Genomic DNA, 15,858 nt, shown 5'->3' with positions numbered 1-15,858 from the left:
GCATGTTGATAAGAAATAATTACTACTGGAGTTTTACAAACCACAACCACAATATAATTATGAGGCACGCCGTAATGGAGGACTGGAACGATTGTGACCGCTCGTGGTTCTTTGACGTGTGCCTAAACCTAGGCCCACATGTGCTCTTTTCACCTCTCTCGAAATGCAGCCACTGTGGCCAGGAATCGAACCTGCGCCCTCTAGTTGTAAACTTAAACATGCCTTCCAGAAATACGGCAACATATAAAGTACAACCATGCCTGCAGGCCCAGTACTGCTCAGGGCCAAAAAGGCATGAGGTTTCCACCAGAGACTTCAGTCTTACATTGCCCATGGAGAACTAAAGACTGTACATTAATCCTTTTCTTACAGCAAAACATTTACACTGTCATCTAGCCAGATAAGCTTCAGAGAGCACATGCAAAGGCTAGCTTTAGCAGGGAATTTTTATACAGTACACAAGAAGTACAAATATCGGTATGCTGTCCGACTGTATTTCAGCATGGAATACTGTTCAAATATAAGTGTCAACAGTTCATGTTATAATCATACAGGAGAAATACATAAAATGTTAGCTTCAGTAAAATGAGCGTTCTAGCATTATACCACAATAGGCAGAGTAGTCCCAGGCTCTTTTCAGTGATAAATTCCTAAATTATATCCCATTCACAAGGCACAAGAGCTCACCTTTTACGCATGGCCAGCATGGTGTTGATCTCCCAGATGATGTTACGAAGGGCGTCTATGACCTCTTTGAGCTGACGGTTCTTGAGCACCACTTGCTGCAAAAAGAGCAGGCTTTTTAGGGACCACCAAAACTCACAAGGCTGCATTGTGCAGGTTGGCATTTCATGGCAACAATGAAATATCAAGGTACCATATTTCCTTGTCAGCTTACTGTGTGTGAAAAGCATAATAAAAACTTACCGCTCATGTCCCAGACTGCATCCCTCCATTTTCGAACAAATCCACATTATGCCTGATAATTTTACTCATTTCATTCTACTTAATTTGCTGCTACTCCCAAATGTGTTCCCTGTCTCTTGGTAGCATTCCACTACAATAACATACGCAGTGATTATTTTATTATTATATGTATGGTCAATATCCATAAAGAGAGTGCACAAAAAGAATTAAGCATAAAGGGCAAAGCATAAGCTTCGTGGTTTTCGTGCAATACAGTAAAACCTCATTAATTCTAACTCGGTTATTTTGAAATCCCGCATAATTCGATGGATTTCTGCGGTCCCGTATTTTGCAATGTAAATTTGAGTGGATAATTTGAAGTGGTGTTCAGTACCAGCCCGGTTAATTCGCAAACTTTAGGTGCTATGTGCCAATTCTCGCTCCCGTTTTAGCTGCAAATCCACAGAAACGATGGCCCTTAGGAGCCACAAAGCAATGCAACGTAGCGATACTAATGAGTGACAAGTTGAGCATCCCAGCCTCGCTGCTGCCAGCAGCGAAAGGGAAAAAAAGGGAAAGAGAGAAAGAAAATTACACCATTTCCCGCTAAAGGGGACCATGAGGCGATGCGAAGCCGGAGCACTTGCACGATCGCGTTCCGTTGGCGTTCGTTGGGCATGCTACCGACCTCGCGTCGTCGAATGCGAAGAGGAACGCTACGCGCGTCTTGTCTTCCCTCTAGCCTGGCCGTTAATTCTCACAGGGCAAGCAGGGAACGCGGTCGACAGGCGTGCGAGAGTGGGGCAGCGTAGGAGAGGAGAGAGAGGGGGAGGGGACGGGCATGCGCTGGTGCTCATCGCGGCGTTGCGCAGGAGAGAATTTCGGCATGTCTAGCCCGCGTTTCAGAGGAAGAGTGGAAAGGGGGAGGGGAGAGGAGAAGTGGAGAAGGGAGGGGAGAGGAGAAAGTGTAGAGGGGGAGGGGAGTGGGTGAGGGTATGCGCATGCGCAGTAAGGGTGGTCACGCCGCACACCACCACCACCACCACTACCGGATTGAACTCCGCCATAAGATACTTCGCATCTAAAAGCGGGAAAAGACGGTCTCGTGGTCAGCTGAATTGTGCGCCTGCGGAAAAGGGGTGCTTCACTGCAACACAGCGGTGACACGTGGGCAGCATGACGCATGCTTCTCGCAACGCGAGTGCGTTATGATTTACACATTATTTCTGGAAATAAAGAAAAGTTCATAAAGGACTGTCTGACGGAATTCGCGACGTATGCGAACCTCCGACTGGCGATTGTTCCGGCAATTCACGCACTTGCGCTGTGGCGGAGTTCTTGCATGGAATGCCCACTTCGAAAACTCAGTTCAAATACTTCAGTGATCATGTTTTCCAGCCAGGACACTTCGCTAATTCTGTCACGCTGGCCACTATTAAATTATTTTACCAGAAAGAATGGGCGAATGGTCGCATCATGACGCGCTGATGCTGCAAGAAGCAGGTAACATGCTGCCTGCGTGCCATCACCGTGTTGCAGTGAAGGACGTCTTCTTTTCTGCAGGTGCACATCCCAGTTGAGCACGAGACCGTTTTTTTAGGGGCGTAGCTCCTCTTAGTCTAACCTTGTCATGTCTCCGTTGTCCGGCGTCAACGGCAGTATCTCTGTCCGGCGTAAACGGCAGATGGCGCTGTCTCATAGAAGTACATACAAACTGCAGTTCAGGGACGATATTCTAGATGGCGCTGTACACAATGCGTGTCGTCATCACCATTTCTCGTGATGGCGTTGGTCTAATAGAATTGTATGCAATAGGGCGCTTGTGTGAATCAACACTACATGGCGCTACAAGTACCGCTGCTCTCCGATTGGCTGCTGCGCGGGCTGCACGGGGAGCGAGCGCCTCTCTGCTCTCATTCTCCTGGATCGTCGCCGTACGTGTCGGATCGTTGGTGGAGCATGAACGATGCGCAGCGGCGGGCGCTCGCTTGGCGGATCCCGTGACGATGCGCGCCAAGGACGCCGCTGCGAAACGGGCTCAACGAGAAGCCGATCCCGAGACCATGATTGCTTCAGGAGCTTCGCCCAAGCTCTTCATCATTCACCCGTGGATATGCTGTATTTTTTTTCCCTTTCTTTTTCTTGCGTTGACAGCAGCGAGGCCTGCCGTTTCCCCGGTTTAGCAGAAAAATTGGGACTGGGTATTGCTGAAAAACATAACCATTGGAGCCGCAAACTAGCAGGCACAGCAAACGACCAGTTCTGATTCCTTTCAGTAATTCAAAGTTCCTTGCATCTGGGTTTTTTGCTTGGTTCATTCGAAAACACGCTTAATTAGAAGATCTTTCACAGTCCCAGTGACTTTGAATTAACGAGGTTTTACTGTATCTTTTTTTCTAAGCATAATGAGCCAATTAAGCTAGCAACAACCTCTGTTACTCATAATCCGACCTTTCAACTAAATCATACTGGGTGCTTTGCTAAAGACTGCCAAAAAAATCCTAAAACCTGCCTATGACAAAGCTGAAGCTTTCTTAGAAGCTGCATGCTTGAAATGGCTGACATGAGCATCAGAAAACAAGTTATCTGCGTTAATTTTTTGTAATTAGCTCAAAATGCTAAATAACTTACTTAATTAGCATAGTTATGGGGCTGCTGATAAGTGAAGGTTTGTAGATGTTGGTTTTCAAGACATGCAAATACGTAGAAAAAAAGTTCTCCAGTTTCTTTTTTTGTCATTACAGTCGACGTCCGATTTCCCGGACGCCCGAAATTCCGGACATGCCTGATTTCCCGGACTCATCTGTGGCACCGTCAAGTTCCCCATAGAGTCAATGTATTAAAAAGTCCGAAATTCCAGACGCTTATAGCCTTCGCCATCCGATTTCCCGGACTTTTTGCTGTTAACCGCCGACCCAAAGTCACCACCGACGCCGCCATTTCGGCTGTTTTCATATCCTCGAACCCACCATACTCGCATCGCAGGTGTGGCCAGCAGCACCGCCGCACCGCACCGCGGCTGCCGTAACCTCGAAACCGCACATGTCAATCCGTTGCCAGCCGTAGCCGTAGCTTACCCAAGCCAAACCTTGCTGTGTTCGTTCCCGTGTTGTTTTGTCAGCTCTGCCAGCTCTGCGGTCGTGTCTGCGGTTGATCGTTTGCTGCTGCGCGCTATCTTCAGTGATCACGTTTCCCGACCTTCAGCATCCACCAAGTTCCTAGCTGTTTCGTGCTGCGCTTTTCGTCGAGCGTCGAGCTGTTGACCTCAGGTCTGCCGGTGGCATGCTAGCGGAATCGTGGAAGGCGGTTACGCAAGAGACTCTGCGGAACTGTTTTCACCACGCGGGCTTCACACTCGACGCCGAGACGGCCGTCTCGCCCTAAGTGGACAGAGTGTGTGACGAACTGCCATCCGCGGACGTTGCCTTCGACAATTTGCGCGCTGCTGGCGTGTCGATTCCAGCTGGGTGACCTTTGAGGGCTTCGCCGACGCTGACATAGACCTCGAGCTATGTGCGGAGTTGACCGATGACGAAATCATTCGTCAAGTTACGGAAGATTCCGACGACTCCGGCACCGAGAACGAAGAGCCAGCTCCTACACAGCCAACGAGCTCGGAGCTGACGCGAGCACTGATGACACTGTCATCGGTGTACAGCGGCAACATGACGTTGACTGAAATTGAGGCAGACATGATTGCGGGCAAGCAGAACGCCGTGCAAAAGAAAATAAGCGACTTCTTTGCGCCCAAGTGCTGACCTATGAGGTAGCGCCGGCCACGTCGTCTTTTTTTATTATATAAACGGCTCTTTTCAGAGCCACCTAAACGATGCATTGGCTGAATTGCAATGGGAAGCTTGTACTCCGGCCGTGACCCTCTCCGTCAGCGAAAAATACCTACCAAAAAGGTGCGTTTTCACGTGCATTCGTTTTTCCGGACTGTCCGATTTTCCGGACGTTTTCGCGGTCCCTTGAGGGTCCGGGAAATCGGACGTCGACTGTATACAGTGAAACCAAGTGCAGGAGTGCAGAAGACTATGTGTACAACAAATGCAAGCTGCTGATGCATTGTGACATTTCTGTGCAAATTATCGTGTATGCAGAACCACACTACAGTCGAACATGGATATATCGAACTCGAAGGGGATCGCGAATTATTCGATACATGAAAAATTCTATATAAAAAAATACAGGTCCAGAGACCTTACCAGTGGCGGACGATCAGCTACAATCAGCGCATTCAAGAATGACAACTAATTCTGCACACACGATGCAACAGAGTGTTTTATTTGCGTGAAAAAAAATCGCTTATCTTGGCCTGCTTCTTCGTTTTCGAAATGAAGTTGAAGACGCTGGCCTCAATCTTATCGAGGTTGTCCAGGTGTGACAGCCCGGTTCCCTCCATGTCGCCGCAACAACGGCAAATCAAGCCTAACGCTGCCGCCACTTCAGTGGCAAAGTACGCGTGTGTAGCCGCCGCTTCGTCCGGACGATCTTCGTCGCCACTAGAGCTGTTGACCTGGGCATCTTGGGTCCCTGCGACCGCAGCTACGATGTCCTTATCAGCGAGGCTCGCAAGAGCCTGAACACTGCAGTCCGCTTCCACGAAATCGTCCGCAGATACTTCGGGTGGAACGGCAGCTGGGAAGAGGGATGACAACTTGCAAAACGCGACGTCTATGCGCTCTTCGTCGCTGTCTTCACCGGTTTCCGCAAGTTCCGCCGTCACGAAGCCTGCCTTCCGGAAGTAGTTGGCCACTGTGTTCTTGCGCTTCTTGACGCTGGCCATTGCTACACGAGAAGTCGAAAATTCAAGCAGTCCGCAGCGCCTTTGCACAGCACACACGCAAAAGAGGAATGCGGTGATATGTGACAACTCACGGAAGTGAACTCCGCCAACAAAGCACTCGCGATCAGTCGTGATGGCGGCGATCGCTACCCGGCTACCTGCGAGGGCAGCAGCGATGTACGAAAGGTGCGAGCTGTGGTTGGCTGAGCAAATACAAAAGGCGTGGGCTGTTGTTGGCTGATCAACACTCACAAACCAGCAAAAAAAAAAAAAAAAAGAAAACAGCAAAGGCGAAAAGAGGAGGCCGCCAGGTCCTTTGTTCCTGCTCTCTGAGCCGACAGTAACGTGGAGAAAGCATGAGAGAGAGAGAGAAAAAAAAAGAAAAAAAAAGCCGATCCGCAAGTTGGAGAACGTGCTCAACAGGAGTACAGTCCGAGCCCTCTCGCCCTCACGTTTTTCGAGCGTTTCGGGTGTCGGCGGAGGCGCGGTGCTGCGAAGGTGGCGAAGGTCGCGGTGCTGCGAAGGTGGCGAAGGTCGCGGGTGTGCAGTGAGTGCCGAAGCGCACCTTCCAGCTCGCGCGGTGTTCGATATGTCCAATGGCGGGTAAAAATACCGTTCGATATAAATGCGCGAATTTCTATACTTTTACAAAGGATTTTCAAGGGGATAATTTGCGAGTTCCGATATAGCCGAAAATTCGATATATGTGAGTTCGATATATCCGTGTTCGACTGTATATTTCTTTAACATGCTCACAACAGTGTGCTTTGTTTCATTCTGGCATCAGAACTATACAATGTTAATCATTCTCAGCTCCATAGGTGTCAGTTGGCATGACCGGCTTTGATAAAGCTTTTTGGCGCACGGATCATGTGCTACCTCATAGATCGGTATTAGCCCAGAAGTCAACATTTATTTTTGGAGGTGACATATAGAAAGCCTTGTTTTCGCTTCTTTAAAGCTTCTTTGCTCGGGGCATGTTTATGTGCTGGTCAATCTGTGCCGCGCCATGGCTTGAAAGTGCACTGTTGCTCGTTTCAGCTCCAGATGTTACCGAACATACTCTGGTTGCTGTGAAAGCTAGATGCGAACATAAATGATGGCATGACTTGCTAGACACCACCATCACCATCCTTTCATTACTATCGTCATGTACTGAGACGACAGGGTGCTCGAATATGCAAGGCTATGCTTCGGGCTCCAAAACATTTCATCGCCACCTTGTACGTGTACGTTCATTTTTCTAACTGCATCAATAGTCCACTGCAGCATGCACAGGGGAATGCAGTTCTACATTTTTCTTTTAAGATTTCACAGTTTAATTTCTGTTTCAGATTTCTCAAGAACATGCTGACGTGACATCAATTGTGTCAATGCAGCAGCTGATTGTGCAGCGAAGTCCTACAGGCAGAATGTGCTACTACTCACCTCAGTGAGACGTGCCCGCTCCTCAAGGAGTGCACGTGTTGCCTCTGAAGGCTTCTTCTCTTCGCTAGGCTTTGGGTCGTCCATCATGGGCACCAGGCTCTGAAGTGTCACGTCAGGCTGCACGATGCGAAGAAAACGCAAAATGTCGGTATTAATCGTGCTATGGTTTTTGTAAATGAGCTGAAATTGCCTCACCAGCAACTGGCTCCCACTGCAGTGAGAAACAGAGGTGTGCAACTGCACAAATACTTCCTAGTTTGATGTTTACTGCACGGGGATCAATGTACTGTATGTTAGTTTACGCAGTATTCGTACTTTTAAACTTGGATAAGCTCTCATTAGACTTGCTTATGTGCTCAGTGTGCATTGTTTTTGAAGCCTTGCAGCATGCCTCATACAATATCAGTCAATATCAGTGACAGTGCTGGCCTAGTCCATTTCGGAATAGGCAAATATATTTGCTGGAGCCACAAAAACAGGCTTTTGGAGCAAGCACCCATAACAGCAATTGCAGAAAGCATGCGCAGCTTTCACAGTGGACATACGAGAAGAGGGGGGAAATGTGTAGTATTGAAGTGTAGCAAAAATAGATTTAGAAATGTAGTTGACTTAAGGGGGGACCAGGGTCTTAAAATAGCAAAAAATCATAAAAACTGTCAATTTTCGGAAATCACTATTTCGAAGTATTTATAGTCCAAATTACGCCTGAACTACAGGCTGAAGCTTTTCTTTTTTTCTCAACCTTGATACAATTGTAATTATTTGATAAGTACCGGCTAACTACTGGAAGCTAATTTTTACCTTGCAAGGTTGAAAATTATTTCTAATCAATGAAATAGCTGTTTTGACATCAATTTGCTTTTAGCCTGTGGGGTGGACCTTGTGGGAAGCACCACGTAGTTCAGAAAAGTAACTACTATTTGGGTCGTTACAATGTGAAAATTACAATGTGGAAATTTGTCATTACTTCCTTTATAAATGATATGTTTGAAATGTGTTTGCCGATTTGAAATCTCCATTCAATGGTACACATGCATGCCAGTTTTGATTAAGATGAAATAGTAAATAAAAAGCTTTTTTTTGAAGGCCCTCGTTCCCCCTTATTTATGCATACTAACACCTGCCCCCCCTCCCCCCCCCAAAAAAATAAAGTAAAAGCCTCATTATTCAAACCTCATCTATTCATGATTTATATTGGCATCCAACTCGTTAGTTCAGACCTATTTATTCATAAAGCGGTTGTAATTCAGGCAACGCTTAGTGTGTGAAGGGCAGCAAGTGTGTGATGCAAATGAGCAAGAGTGGTGCTAGCACTCAACTGGACCAAAGTGCTGGAATCCTATTGCCATAGTAATCAGCAGTAACTGCATGGGACCCTTGAGAATTTAGCAGAATTACAGCTTGTGTGCAAAATAAAATGGGTATTTGCAGTTTCACAGATAAAACAAAAGTGATAAATTCAGTTGCAGGGTTCGTACAGGTTTTCAAAGCAAAAATTCAAAGATATTCAAGGACTTTCCAGGACCTGTCACAGGTTTTTTTAAGGAGTAAAAGCAGCATGCAAAGTTGGAGTTTCTTTACTCTAATATTTCCAAAAATGACTAATTTTACTGCACTTACAAGAAATAAATGCACACCACAATTACAACAAAAATGTCCAGTCTGACAAGTCTGTGAAGTTCTTTACAGCAACTTGACGGTTTATGCTAAACCCACGCTTGACTGTTGCTTGTCCATGGCTGAGAACAAGTAGCAATTTGACAACATTCCAAAGCTCACCATATGAGCAATTAGGCTGATAAGCTCATAGAAGATTTCATCCAGCCTATTTGAACCATTCTGAAAGAGTCGAAGCTGATTCTTTTCCTATTGCAACAACTCTGTGTATTCAGCTAAAACAGATTCGTTGCTTTTCGTCAATGTGCGAGCTGCAGTGACAGAATCAACCACTCTTCTTAGGGCTGAGAGACATTCATCTGCCTTGCAGCACATGAGCCGTGGGTCTAGGCAGAACAGGTCTCTGACTAGGGCAGACTTGAAAGGGCTTTTGTCGAGAATCAAACACTTCTTGCATTCCATTTTGAACTGGAATAGACCTTTTGCACTTCCTTTGCAGTCTTTGATAATCTGCTTGCATGTGTGGCCTATGTCCACTTTTTCCAGTGAGACATGTTTGCTCACGTCTTCAGCAGGGATCAGTGCCTCAGAAAGGCACTGATCCCTGCTGCAGACAAAATTGAGCATTTCATAAACTTCATGTGCAGCTTTCTTACAACTGTCTCCAGGTCTCTTGCCAGAAAGAAAACCGCAGGTTTGTCTACTCGGTATTCAACCAAGAAGGATCTGACAGCCATGGCAACAATTAGGGCAAAGTTCAGCTTTGCCAGGACAAGAGGGTCATGGAAGAACCAACAAGTTCTCGAAAGATGCGCACCTTGGTAGGGCGACATCCTTGTTCCATCCTGCTCCAATGTATTTTCCGATGCCGTTCCAAAGAAGCACAGCCCTTTCTATCACTCTGACATTTTCCAACCAGCGCTGCACTACAAACTTCAGTGAAAATGTGCTCTGCCCAGTTATGGCTGTAAAATCTTCTCTTCGTGCTGGCGAGTTGTCAAGGAGCACGCTCAGACTTGACAGCAGGACATCAAGTCCCCATGTACTGGCCACGACTACCGCCCTATAGGCATTGTGGACTGTGTGCAGGCTACCTGTGCCAACATCAACACATTGCAGTTGGTAGTTTTCATGCAAGTCTGCTTGCAGGGACCTAAATAACTTTAAGCTAACATTAGGCTTATCCATTGAAATTTGGAAAATTTTCTTAAAGGGTAGCTGATGCACTTTAAAAAAAAATGACTTTGGAGCGTGTAAGGACAGTTTCATCCTGGCTGAATTCGAAAAGCGATGTGAGAGTTCTCAAAAATGAACGCAAATAGCACTTTTTCGCAAAAAAAAAACACAGAGGCTGTGGCCGCAGGGCTTCTTGAGATGCTGAGCGAACGCGGTGACGTCATCCTCGATATGCCACGTTATCTGCAACAGCAGCGCTGCTGAAGCGTGGCCTCCCTGATTAGCTCAGGCAACGGCACGTCACGAGTTAGTCACGTAGGCCACAGTTGAAGATATAAAAGATGCTCGTTCACGTGCACTTGGCAGCTTGTCGTTATGCCAGATACTGTAATCCAGCTGCAGAACTTTCCACTTCGCTATACTTACTTCAGCCTTCGTCACACAAAGCGCTCTCGCAGTTTGGATCAGTGAGCGGCAGGAACCTTCCGTTGGAGGGCAGCACGGCTCCGCCAAATGAACCGAAGATGACGTAGGTTTCCATGGCCACACTTGGCATGCTCGTGTAGGCGAAGGAAGACAACACTTTTCATTCGTGCATTTCAAAGCTCTTGCAGCAACAACCGCAGAAAAAAATTACGACATCGATGATAATAATGTAGGTTCTTTATAACCACGAAGTTTTATCGAATTCGAAAACCTGTTCAGCTTCCCTTTAAGTGGTAAAGGTTCAAGGGCCTTTAACAACTTTTCCTGGATGTCGTCAGCAGTCACATGTCCCATGAAGACAGATGTGGGATATCTTGTTGTGACTTTTGCGAGAAATTCCAGCATCTGACGTGTACATCCATTTGCTTCTATTGGAGAAACTCATTCGCCGATTCATCGAAAAGCACGACATAGCAGTCTGAGTTTTCAACCTCCTAGTGCAAAGCTGATTGAAAAAAGGTCCAAGCACGTGGCATGCCATGTAAGAGCATTTCTTCTCTCCGCAGGAAAAAGCTTTTTCAAGCTTACTGTCAGGGACCATGCGCCTGAAGAGATCTGCGGCTTGTGATGACGACCTGTATGAATAATGGCTAACGGCCACCTTCAGAGTCCACAAGATTTCAGCATCTGTGACCATGTCATAGGTCTTACAAACTCCATCTAAATCCATCGCCTGCAATGAAACCGCGCGGGTGGGTCCTTCACTTGTGCTGTCCTCGGGGCAAGGTAGTTAAGTAGCGTGCTTCCTGACGCCGCCTTCATGGCGCTACTGTGCTTAGCACTCTTCATGTGGCTCTTGAGTGCCGATTCACCCATTGTCGCAACGTCGCATGTTTTCGCGCACGGTTTACATGCGGCTCAGTGTGGATCCGTCGTGCCCGGCGCAATCCACTTGTTGTAGCTGTCGTTGCTAAGCCACTAGCTCTGGAATTTACACTATCCCGGCATTATGCCAGTGTTTCTCAATTGATACCGGTGACATTAAAAGACGGAAGTTCACCTTGAAATTCCCATTGTACACAGGCGTCCATCACAACACAACACACGTGCACCACAAACCAGATACCACACAAAAAAAACGCCATGTTTTGATGAAGCATAGTGAAGACACAGCAGAACACAGTTTGGAATCGTGTCAATGTTGCCAACAGCTAAATGGGAACTCGCTATCTATGTGTTGTTAATATCTGCGCGAAAAAAATAAAAATACAGCCTGGAAGCTAATTATTAAGCGTCAGGTGTTGGCATTAGAATTAGTACTTTTGGCACACGGCAGCAGAAGTTTTTTTTTTTTTACCTTTCTTCTAGATGCGGAGGCAGTACAACAATGGCAGATATGCATTAAACTGCTGGCTACATTAGCAAAAGCACTACACATGAGCGGTAAAGTTGTTCCATTATAGCTCACTTTATCTTCCCCTCTTGGCAAGAGCATAGAGTTTCCCAATATTAACTAGAGGGAACTCTGGCGCTGCGATCGTTCAGCCACCAAGGGAATGACGGGTAGTACAAGGATTTGCCTAGTCTTCGTGCTTGCGGGCTTCCAAAGCACTTGTGGCTTTGTTATTGTGGCGTTTTGGTTTTGTTTCGGGTAAAAAAATGGATCGTTGTGAACTTCGTGAGCCTAAAGAGGTTAAGGGGGCAAAGAGGAACTGCTGAATATTTGCTGACCTTCGTCTTGTGACAAAGCGGATGCAGGCCACACGGAGCTGAAAGAACGAAGTTTACAAATCCGTGTACTACCCATCATTCCCATGCTGGCTGAAGCGCCATGCATTGCAGCTTCCATAGACACTAGTGCCAGAGTTCCCTCTAGTGTATTTAGAGGAAACTCTATGGGCAAGAGGGAAAGTGGGACAAGGCAGACCGATGGCGATGGCGAGAGGTGAAGGGCAAGGAAAGCCACTTCAACACAGGCAAGGAGCCAGCACCGAAGAGCGGTACGCATCTCTCGCTTCGTTCGTTTGCGGTTTGACGCGGTAAAACTTTTTTGTCATGCAGTTCTGCAAGATGGAACGATGTGCACTCGCGCCAAATTACTGTTACTGAAATGGAGAGTTTGTCAGGTCCACGCCGATCTGCCACATTAAGGAGGTCGCAATGTTGATATGAGAGTGCATTGCTCAGGAAATTCACGGATTTTCGAGGACGGGAAAAAATTCCGGGACTTTCGAGGGCCTTGAAAATGCATTTTTCAAATTCAAGGGTTTTCAATGATTTCAAGGACCTGTACGCACACCGAGTCGGTATCACTGCAGCCTCACTATGACCACAGCAGCAGCACGATCTAGCTTGAATTGCCGTGTGCACTGCACATCCGGTGCTCACAAGACTCTTCTCCCCCAATGTGCTCGAAGAGTTAGTATCAAATCTACGGCACACCCTTTGGCACAGGGTGGGTGCAGAAATGTTATATTTTGAAGAAAATACAGCAGGATATAGAAGGATTTACATTATGGAATAGTGGGTGCAGACGTAGCATGACTGCTCCTGCAATACCTGAGACCTTGCACGGCTCCTCTATTGCTTTTAGCACGACACGGCACACCCCACAGAGACACCAACCTCAATGGGCGTGTACTGGCTGCTGGCCACAGCTGCACTCTGGTCACTGCAGATGCCGTGCACCCGGTGGAGCTTTCTGAAGAGCAGCCCGACGTTGCGCAGTGTCTCCTGCAGCTTGATGCGGCGCTCCTCCTGGCCCTGCATGCTGGTCGCTACCCCAGTCGGCGGCTGCATCACAACAGGTAGCCAAGACAAGTCAGTCAACGCAGCTAGGCCTTAAGGAGCCCGCTGTAAGAAAACTTCGAACCGTAAAAATAAAATATATTTCCAAAATACACCAAAAGAGTTCCCACTATTGTAGAAGAACGTAGAAGTATCTTTCCTGTCAGTACCCGTGTTCTTTTCGTCGCTGTACTTATTAATCGGACCTTCACCACTCTTCAGCCTGAAAATGTCACCACTATTGCCCAGAATAAATCATGTAGAAACTGGGCAGTGGGAACCAGCGCAGCACCTCGGTGCAATCTCCGAAACTGGAAATTGCTCACAAGCTTAGAACCTCAATGTCAATAAGCAGGGATTTGTGTGCCGTCCGCTAACCAATGTGTATCATCTGCTGGTAATTAAAAAAAATCGCAGAATTACTTGTCCTCTGGTGCCAAGACTGATACCAATATAGTATGTACTACTCATAAAAATCAATTTATCGTCAGTGAATGCTCACAGCACCTACCTAGCCTTTACAGGGACAGAAAGCCAATTAGCACATCGATTGAGATAGCCCTGCCGATGGAAAGATTGTTTCGTATTGACCAGAACAAGCTTCATTTCCCTCATTAAATGAAAATTTATACTTTTAGATCATCGCAGAAAATGATGTTTCATGCCCCAAGCAGCAAAATCATGAACCAAGATGAGCTGTCTAAGGCCTCTGTGATATTGCTCATGCAAAATCACTCAGCCCTTTGAGTACAGTAAAACCACATCGATTTTAATGCAGTTACTTCAAAATCCCACTTAATTAGAAGGCTTTCTGTGGTCCTGTATATTGCAGTTTAAATATCAGTGGATAATTTGAAGCGGCGGTCAACACCAGCCCGGTTAATTCGAAAACTTTGGGTGCCATGTGCCAATTCCTGATCTCAATTTCGCCGCAAATCCGCGGAAACGACGGCTGCCAAGAGCAACAAGGCAATGCAATGTAGCGATACTAATCAGTTACAGGTGAAGCACCCAACCTCGCTACTGCCAGCGAAAAAAAAAAATAATAATTTAAAGAAAGCGGTCTCGTGATTAGCTGAAATGTGCGCCTGTGGAAAAGAAGACACGCTTCACTGCAACACAGTGGTGACAAGCGGGCAGCATGTCGCATGCTTCTCATAACGTCAGTGCGTAATGGTTTACCCATTTCTTCTGAGAAAATAAAGAAATTAATAAAGGACGATCTGACGTTATTCGCGATGTATGCGAACCTACGATTGGCGGTTACTCCGGCAATTTGTACATTTGCACTGCTGGCGGAGTTTTTGCCTGCAACGCCTACATCAAAAACATCGTTCGAAAACTTTCATGATCATGGTGCACGCCACAACTGGCGCATGCAGTTAGTGGTCTCTATATCAGTGTTGAAATACAGTACACTTCTTTTTATTATAATCTTTTCTAAGCAAAAATGTACCGATACACTTTCGTTCGTAGTTGGCAGAACAGCAAAGTGTCATTAGTTGGCCAGCATGCACGTGCAAGTGTTTCAATGAACGCATTCTGCTACTCATAGAACAGAGCAGGCCCACACTGAAGCAGAAGTATTCCTTGCAGAAGCGCTGGTTGCATGCATGTGTTGTAGCCAATGGCCCCCTGTTCACCATTTCTAAGTTTCAAAATTCAAGGTTCACGTAGCTTCATACCCTGATGACACGTGTGAAGGCTGACACTGGGTTCCGCTGCGTATGTCTTGCGCTGTGGCACTGAGCACTGGCTTATACCATGTGAAACGCCTTCAAAGACAGCGAATGCACGTTGCAGTCGCTGTCAGTCGGTCAAGCCCACACCCGAAGCGGGAAAACCTCCGCATTTGATCAGAATTACAGCGCAGGTGTAATTGTTAACCTCCCTGCCTTTCCTACATTCCTTCTCTCTCTCTAAAACTTCGTGTTCAGTGTGCGTCGGTGCTGCTGAAGCAGACGCCGCCGCCACTCATCCTGCCTAGAACGTCACGCCGATGGTGGCGCCTGCTTTGCCAGTGGTACGCCTCGCGCTAAACACCACGTCTAGCAAAACTTTAAAGGTACACTAAAGGCAAATAACAATTTATGTCAGAGAAAAAGCTCGATGTATGACGTCTAAAACGGCAATATTATCAACAGCAGTGCCCTACTTACCGAGAAATTAAGCTAAATGTATCACACGATGAGCGCCCCGAGTGGGACATTTTGGAAGTGACCCCGATGACGCGTGAGAGTCTGAATACAATTAATCGCTAGTAATAAAACTAGCTGCAATAAAAAAAGAACCTTCCGTGCATCAAGAGACGTAATAAAATGCTGCTTATTCGTTTCTGTTTTATTCATGGAATAAAGAACCTCTGGCGTTGCCATAGGGAACGGCGTGTGGGGTTCAAAAGTTCCGTTTTCGCCGAACTGTGCTTCGCCCGGCGCCCTGCTTCGCTCACGCGGTCACATCTCAGTGGTAGTTTCGGTATTGCGTACTGCCGCGCATGTTTTGCACACGCATGAAAGTCGCTCTGACAGAAAGTTCGACAAAATACCACATGCATGTGATGTTGCCAGGTGCCTGAATGGTGCACGCCGCCAGTGCACGCCGCTGCGCAGTAAAGGTGGGCAACGTTGGGCATGGCAACAGTGACATGCGAAATACCGCTTTCAGGCGGGTGATTTGAAGTGCGCTAAAGCAATGCGGACCACTAAAATGTGATTTTATTTCAAAATAAG

At 46.8% G+C, this 15,858-nt stretch overlaps 1 protein-coding gene across 1 annotated transcript in view; it reads right to left on the bottom strand.

Moving 5' to 3' along the window:
• Positions 1 to 687: 687 nt before the first annotated feature.
• Positions 688 to 15,858, bottom strand: part of LOC119383952 (mediator of RNA polymerase II transcription subunit 30) — a gene marked incomplete at its 3' end in the record, with an annotated part of 74,654 nt that continues 59,483 nt past the window's right edge. The window contains 3 exon segments of the mRNA XM_037652229.2: positions 688 to 782; positions 7,124 to 7,240; positions 12,968 to 13,135. Coding sequence (XP_037508157.1) covers positions 688 to 782; positions 7,124 to 7,240; positions 12,968 to 13,135 — 380 coding nt within the window.

The sequence above is a fragment of the Rhipicephalus sanguineus genome, chromosome 2 (genome assembly GCF_013339695.2).
Source record: "Rhipicephalus sanguineus isolate Rsan-2018 chromosome 2, BIME_Rsan_1.4, whole genome shotgun sequence".
In the NCBI taxonomy this organism is placed as follows: domain Eukaryota; kingdom Metazoa; phylum Arthropoda; class Arachnida; order Ixodida; family Ixodidae; genus Rhipicephalus; species Rhipicephalus sanguineus.
Note: the sequence above shows the minus strand (reverse complement) of the source record. Positions and strands in the feature narration are given on the sequence as shown.